The 8,194-nt window shown below is 31.0% G+C and overlaps 1 protein-coding gene across 2 annotated transcripts; it reads right to left on the reverse strand.

Annotated features, from left to right (window-relative positions):
* Positions 1-581: 581 nt before the first annotated feature.
* On the reverse strand, positions 582-4,278 carry LOC114306093 (HMG-box (high mobility group) DNA-binding family protein). 2 transcript variants are annotated; one of them, XM_028251261.2, is made up of 7 exons: positions 4,135-4,278; positions 3,838-3,993; positions 3,228-3,315; positions 3,027-3,113; positions 1,660-1,707; positions 1,442-1,521; positions 582-1,108 (listed from the first exon to the last, which is right to left on the reverse strand). In XM_028251261.2, exons 1-7 carry the CDS (start codon positions 4,209-4,211, stop codon positions 1,069-1,071), a joined length of 576 nt encoding a protein of 191 aa, XP_028107062.2. In that variant the 5' UTR covers positions 4,212-4,278; the 3' UTR covers positions 582-1,068. The 2 variants fall into 2 exon arrangements, with proteins under 2 accessions (XP_028107062.2, XP_082738696.1); XM_082882570.1 differs by having other exon boundaries at positions 921-1,108; positions 3,045-3,113; positions 4,135-4,268.
* Positions 4,279-8,194: the final 3,916 nt, after the last annotated feature.

The following is an 8,194-nucleotide window of genomic DNA, read 5'->3' on the forward strand; positions in this document are numbered from 1 at the left end:
TGGCTTTTTGACTTTTTTGACTATTTTAACCTGGACTTAAAAGCTTGGTTTGGGAAGGGCTTTTTGACTTTTTTGAGTTTTTTTGTGAAAAAAGAATGTAATGATTATGAGTTGGATGTGATGTTTTGTTTGTTATGACTAAAATAGCCTATTTTGTTTTTTGTGGCTAAAATAGCTAAAAAAGCCCAAACCATGGCTTCCCAAACGAAGCCTAACCAAATTAACACAAATTCCTAAATTTAAAATAAATAAATAAAATTATAAATTCCAAAAAATTGCAACAAACATGGCCATTCATTATTAGACTTTAGAAGAGTATTAACAAGTGGATCAATCGTCTTGGGTTCTCTTGCTAAGCAAGAGATCTTAAGTTCGAATTCCCCACTCCCGCTTAGGCGACTCAAAAGTTAATCTACTTGATATAAATTTTGGATATATAAGAACAAAGATTTTGAATATAGACCTCATATATATATATATATATATAAAGTTTGGTCAGAGTGCTCGTCTACCAAATTCACAACTAGAAGATATCAGTGCTTCCCCTTTTTCTTTCGTATAAAAATGAATGGAGACATAAATTATTCGCCATAGGGGAGACAAGACAACATCCCAAAAATAAGTATATTAACAAAACACATCATGTGAATAACAAGGCTTCTCCACTAATCTCCAAAAAAGACAATAAAGGAAGAACAATATCACAGGAAACCTTGTGAATTCAACAAAGTCGAAACAAAAAAACTACTGGTTAGAAATTAGAATACTAAACTCCTAATGGCACTTTACAATAGCCAAAATGACTTGCCTGCTGAAAGAATAGGCAATGGCAAAAAATCTGTCTGCATCTGGATTTCCACCATTGCCAGTTGGATGACCCCCATTGGTCCACGACACTATCTTCTGTCCAAAAAAAGGTGTTTATACTGGTTGTCTGATCATCACTCACAACCACATAATCTAATTTTCTTTAAATTAAAAACTAAATCATATGGTTGAAAATACATGGGATAAGGGGGATAAACATCTTTTTAGAGACAAAAGATCCCATGCCACAACCTTCAATCTTCAACGAGATACCACAGTAAAATGTGGACGCAATAGTTCCCTGTGTCACAAGGGAGATTTTCTATACATAAGAATCAGAAAAAGTCCAGGAACACATAAAAAAACTAATCATAGAACATGATGTGAGAGGGTTGTGCCCGGTTCTGTGATTGGCTTCTACGTGCGTACAAGAATTGTGAGAATCAACATGCAAAATAGTAAAGCCGTGCTAAAACTATAAACATGCAGCATGAAAAATCTTGAAACAATAGATGGAAGACCATTTGGCTAAATGTCATCAGCCGTCCTCAACCCCAAATAACATTTCTATTTTCCAAGAAAGAAAAAAAAATCCACAAACATGCAGGGACAAGGTTTAAAGTGGGGGAAGTACCAATCATTGGCATCGAAGCTCTCATTGCTCTCAGACCAGAAGCTTTCAGAGTCTTCATAGTATGCATTGTCTTCGTAATTCTGTGATCAACTCAACAGGGGATGATGGAAAATCATATATAGATAAAAAGAAAGCATCTAAATCCAAAATAAAAAAGCTAATAATCCAATCAAGCAACATATAGAAATCTGAGTTGTGAACGTAGGGAATGGACAAACCTTATCATACTTCCCAACCTCTGCTGAATCTGCTTCATCATCATCCACCTGCATATGATCATCAACTTTTTAGGAAACTCAAATTTGGAAGAATTGGCAAAGTCTCCATTGCATTGCCAACTTCAACACTATGAATCTGTAAAGTATAAGTTCTGGGAAGCATCATACTATGGAAGACAACAGGGCATGGCAGACCCAATATCAAAAAGGAAGTACTAGATGAATTTAACATCGCAAGGATTACAATCATAGGTGACAGTCAGCACTTGAGCATGAATAAACAATGTGATGACAAATTGAAGATAGCAGTAATAATGTAGAAGTTTCTCGTAGTTACCTTGAAAATGCTAAAATGATATACATGTTTCAAAATAAACAAGAAACAAAAAGTATACTAGAAAATAAGGGAAATGGAGTGATCCAAGTAATACTAAATTAACATTTTATTGCATTATTGAGTATATAATGCAGTATGAAAGATTATGGCAAGCATATTCTTTTTACGTTAATAACGACTCTTGAAATAGTATGAATCACATCACTGAAATAGCAAATACAAATTTACAATGTCCACATGATGATTGTCTCTTATCATAGGCACCCAATCACATTATTACTTGTACACCACACCTGCCTAGTTTTGTTATGTTTACAGCCACTATACCTGGTTTGGTAAAATGCTTAAAAATTAAATCCCATACCATACCTAGATTAAAAAAAAAGGGATAAATTATACTTATACCCCTGAGATTTGAGTTTAATACATATCACTCTCTGACGTTTGAAAAATTACACTAACCCCCCCTATCATTGTAATTATTAAAGCAGAATGAAGACATTGAATTCACGCATTCTCTTTTTTCTTACTTTGCTTTACTTACTCTGTTTTTTTTCTTTTTCCCTTTCCTTTCCTTTATTGTTATTATTTTTTTCAATGTAAATTCCTTTATTTTTCTATTAGGAGTTGTTACCTTTTTTATAAGAAAGTGATTTGTGAAATGAAACTATTAACCACAGGGGTGGGGATGTAATTTCCAGAATGTTAAGGGATGAGATGTAATTGGACCAAGCTTTTGGGAGTGTCAGTGTAATTTACCCCAAAAAAATGGATTTTTAGCTTTTTTACATGAAAAGGCAAATAAGTTGAAAATCTGAAAAATTTTACCAAACAACATTAGCAATCTAAAACGTCAAATAACAGAAGTATTCAAAACTTGAGCTAGAAAAAGCTAGAAACAAGTTTTACCAAATGGGAATATCTCTATTTTAAGTCCACAATCACTATTGCAACAAAGGCTTAAATGGGATTCAAATTCATGAATTGAAGTCAAAACATCAAGATGAATTAAATTCTGATTAAGGATTACCCATGACATATGTTCAACCTCTTGAAGCAAAGCTTTTTCATAACTCGAGTTCAGCTTTGCAGCTTGAAGGACATAAGGCAGCCTCTCCTAAAACCATATTAATGAAGACAATTAAAACCTAGAGATAATCAATTCAAAGCACAAATTAAGTACAGTATACAATTAGTGAAGAAATTTATGAATTCCTCATAAAATTATTACCTGTTTTGACATAGTCCTCCATGTCTCAAAACCTTTTCGATCGACTTCAATCTGATTTTTAGCCTTACAAGTCTCCACAAAACTTTCCCTATTGAAAGTACACCAAACTAAGACATGGACAGACTCCAAATATACAAAGAATAACTTGCAAATTCCACAAATTTCACCGGACTTCCAACATTAAAACTGTGATTGGACACAAAATATAAGTAAACTTCCAAATTCTGAACATTTTTCTCAATATTTTTTCATGGGTACCTAATATTGTTGAAATCTAGAACATGGTCCCCCCTTCAACAAACATATACATATTTGTAAACGCATTTATACATGGCTGCATAGAAGCAATAACACAAGCAAGCAACAATACTAAGTACCCAGAATACCCAGAAATCTCAACCAATGGTTCATATTCATTCTATGCAGACCCCACAATACATCAATTCAATCTGAACCACTCTTTACCATTCTTGGTAAAATTCTGGGTATAGGCATAAATTTGATACACGTGTGTATATCTTCACGCAATACATCTATATAAAAGCATTTATACATTTATGTTTGTATGCATATGCATACAATCGTTACTACTAGGAAGAACAGAGCGTACATAAAATTGCGAAAAGGTGATCTGGGTTGGTCTTGAAAGCTCAGATCTTTAACATTTTGAGTTCTAATTTCGCCTTTGAATCTTTTCACATTCTTTCTGGACTCACACTCGTGCATATCAGAGAGAGCAATGGCCACCAAAACACCACAGTAATGACTGTAATTATAAACAATTTTTTCTGTAAGTATATATATATATATATATATGTATAAACACATACGAAGTTGAAATCCATGAGAGAAATCAGGAATGAGAGAGAGGGAGAGAGAGAGAGAGAGAGGGAGAGAAAAGGTATACCACTTGTGGAAGGCGCTTCCATCAGAGGCACGACGAATTGCATTGACCCTTTTGCGGGTTAGTGGCTGATTCGCCATTGAAAGCAACACTTGAAAGCTCTGCAACTTTAACAAATATATACTACTTTACAATAGCAAATGGAATGTCTTTTAATTCCTTAATTCCCTAGTTAAAGAAAGTGTCAGATGCTAAGATACGCTTGAGCGTACGATAGCCAGCTTCTTTTATTATGAACTGATAAAGCAGCCACTCTTTTTGGTTAATTTTTAATTTTTTTAACCTTGTTAACCAGTCTAACAGAAAAATAATTTATGGTAAATTATCAATAGGTCTTAATAATTGAACTTAATTTTCATAAAGTTTTATTAAAAGTAAAGTCTTGGTAAAATTGTCACTAAAAGTAATTTTTTTGTGACAATTTTTTATATATGTCACAAAAAATTGATAATTAATAATTTTTTCATGTCATGATTTTTATAAATTGTTACTAAAATTTACCATTAGTGACTTTTTTTATGACAAATTTTTTTCCATATGTCCTATTAGATAATAAATCCACTTATTAAAATCTACACGTAAGTATCCTAGAATTTAATATTACATTGTTTTTTTTAAAATAATTTTGAGAAAATATCATTAAAAACTAAAAAAGTAATGACAAAAATTGAAAGACCCAACTTTTTGTATATAATTAAAAAATAAAAATGAAAAATATTTCACTCCTAAATTTTTGATAATTAATTTGTAAATTTATTAAATTATTTTTGTCACATAAATAAATCGTAAGGCCAAGTTTGGCATATGAGAAATAATTTATTTTTTTATCTTTTTTTTATCACATCACCTCTTTACTTTTATATATATCTTTCTATAAAAAGATAAAAAATATATTTATTTAAGTCATTCCAAACAACCTCTTAAATAAAAATTATTTCATCAAATACACCGGTGCACGTTAGGTAATGATGCTTGTATTATATTTGCTAATTTTGCGCCCAAACATTTTTTCTGGCGCGGGACGGGCTATGAGAGAGAGGCAAAAAAACAAAAAAGGTTTCCCGCGGTAAATCAAAAATTGAAAACTTGGTAGTGACCAATAAAAGTGCGACACCAAAATATTACCGTAAAGTTAGTAGAACACGTGTCGTTAAATGGGAGAGGTTCCAAAAGCGTTCTGTGATGGTGTTTTTCATTAATCATAAGATATGATGTTTTTTTATTATTTTTTTATTATTTAATATTCCTTCCGTTTTAAAATAATAATTCTTTTTGAAGAATCTAATTTTTTTTAGTAGTACAACTATTACACTTTAAAAAAATTAATTTTTCAAAATTATCCTTTGATAGTACATTTGTTTGGAGAATATCAATGTCATAATTGTACTTTTTATGTTATTAATGAATTTAAAAGAAGGGCAAAATAAGAAATTTATATTATTTTTATACTTGATTTTTGAAAATAGACTAATATTTTTGGACAATAAAAAATAAAATAAAGAACTAATATTTTGAGACGAAAGGAATATACAGTTATGAATTTTATATCTTCTGTCAATTAAAATAATCTTAAAATATTATGTGATAGTACTCCAAAACTAAATAATAACTTCTCTAATGAAGAAAGGATGATCCATCCCCTACAAATCCGAAGAGTCATATGGCCAGGTTGAGAGTTGTTGGATTTTGTTCAATTTTAAAAATCAAATTAAATCGAATTATAAAAATATTTGATATAGAATCACAATTTTTATAAAAACTGTCATCTCACAATGTGATCATAATAGTAGTGGCCCAAGATTTTGTAAGATATTAGATTAAGGTTAAGTTTGGCATATGATCAAAAAGTTAAAAAGTTATTTAAAAAGTTAAAAAGTTATTATTATTCACTAAAAGTCAAAAATTACGGTTGTACAACTCCAAATTTTAATTTTTTCCTACACATTAATTTATACAATTTTTTAATACACATTTTTCATAAAAAGTCAAAGAGTTAACCCAAACAACTATATTTTTTTCTTCAACTTTTTAGTCCAAAAATTCAAAAAAGTGCACTTATTTAGGACATCTCAAACAAACCCTAAATATCAAAATAAGACCTTATTTTATTGACTCTTTCAAAAATTAAGACCTTCAACAATAAGAATTTATTAAAAAAATTAAAAATCTTAGAAGTCGTTTGGCTAAAGATTTGTGACTAAAAAAATACAAAAAGACAAAATAAACTATATAAACCAATAAGACAAAATACTATTTTTTTATCCATAATCATTACACTTTTTCTCTTACAAAAGTCAAAAAGTTCAAAAGTGTCAAAGTAAACGAGGCTAAAAAATCCAGTCTCAGCACAAAAATGTCAACTAAAAAAACCAATACCAAACGAAGGCTTAGGCAATAGATTAAGCTTCCGTTTGGGAAGTGGGTTAGCTTTTTAGCTTTTTGACTTTTTGGCTATTTTAGCCTGGTGCTAAAAAGCCTGGTTTGGGAATGACTTTTTGGCTTTTTAACTTTTTTGACTTTTTTTGTGAGAGAGGAGTGTAATGATTATGGGTTGGATTTGATGTTTTATTTTTTGTGACTAAAATAGTCTATTTTATTTTTTGTGGCTATTTTAGCCCCTAATCCACCAAAACCAACTTCCCAAACTATGCCTAAATGGTCTAATGGTTGAACCACTTCTAGATCATAACATACTCAAACATTAACTAATGCCATTATTTTGCAAATAATAATTATTTAAAACTAATTCGGTCATTATACAATAGTGCACTTGCAAAAAGAGAGCTAAAAATTTATGAATTTATATGAGGTAATAATAAGATGCTTAAGTGTCTATAATAAATAATAAATTAAGGCCTCGTTTGGCAAGAGGCTATTTTAGTCAATTAGTCAAAAAGTTATTAAATTAGCCAAAAAGCCAACAGCACATACCAAAAAGTCAAAGATTCTCTTTTCTCTCTACTTTTTACATATCTTTTCGTAATTAGCCAAAAAGTCATCCCAAACATACAAGTTTTTTTTACCTACCTTTTTAACCAAATAGCCAAAAAATTGCTAAATTAGCCTGTTCCCAAACGAGGCCTAAATATATATTTAAATGATTTTGTTCAATTTCAAATAAGAATCATAATTATAAATCATATACTCAAGTATCAACTATAAAATATGATTCACTTATTTTAAAAACCATGGTCAAATTGTACCTTGAAAAAACAAGTCAAATAAAACTGTACGGTTTGATTTGAATCAACTTGATTTGTAATTTTTTTAATTTTTTTTAGCCTTACATATTGTAATAGCGAAATGGCGCAAATATCCTTCTGGTAAAACATCAAAGGCGTGCACTGCGTGAGGATATTTTCGGGATTCCAATATAGAACTCACAAATTACTGTTGGTGTGGGGTTGAATTGGATTGGACTGATATGAAATAAAGTGAAATAACATGGGTTTTGGCCCAAACAATGAAATTTCTTTCCTAGAAAGTTTAATGCTGAAGTTACATCATTTAGCAAATTTTATGTATGTTTGGAATATGAATTTTTAGTTAGAAACTCAATATAAAAAATTAACTTTTTGTTTTTATTTTGGAAATTTTACTTGCACAACAAAAACAATTCCTTACACCCCATATTTTAAAATATATATATATATATTATAAGTTTTATCCTTATCTAAAATTATTAAAAAGACCCTTTCAGATCCTAACCCTAATTTCTTACTCCCAACTTTTCATCCACCATCTTTGTCAACCACCACCATTGCCACTGTTGCCACCGACCTCATTCTCATTGCTGGCGACCCCTATGATTCTTCCGCCACCTCGATACCAAACCCAATCATTGACCCCTTCGACGCCAAACCCAATCTTTGCTCCCTCTTCTCTCGACGTCTCTCTATCACAACACAGCCATGCTTTGCAAGCCCTCTCTCATTAAGCTTCTCAACCCCAGTCCCACTGCAAACTCGACCCACCATGTTCCACCACTGTGAAAACGAGATAGATAGAGATAGAGATAAAAAGATAGAGAAAGAACCCTAGAGTGTGGTTGCGAAAGTGGTGG

The sequence above is a fragment of the Camellia sinensis genome, chromosome 8 (genome assembly GCF_055761805.1).
Source record: "Camellia sinensis isolate YWXY chromosome 8, ASM5576180v1, whole genome shotgun sequence".
NCBI classification, from domain to species: domain Eukaryota; kingdom Viridiplantae; phylum Streptophyta; class Magnoliopsida; order Ericales; family Theaceae; genus Camellia; species Camellia sinensis.

Excerpts from the sequence above, each read along its gene's own strand:
- LOC114306093 (XM_028251261.2), bottom strand. The coding sequence starts at position 4,211 with ATGGCGAATCAGCCACTAACCCGCAAAAGGGTCAATGCAATTCGTCGT. Across the intron at positions 3,994-4,134 it reads GGAAGCGCCTTCCACAAGTG|TCATTACTGTGGTGTTTTGG; the intron begins GTATACCTTTTC and ends TTATAATTACAG. Across the intron at positions 1,109-1,441 it reads AGCTTCGATGCCAATGATTG|GGAACTATTGCGTCCACATT; the intron begins GTACTTCCCCCA and ends CTTGTGACACAG.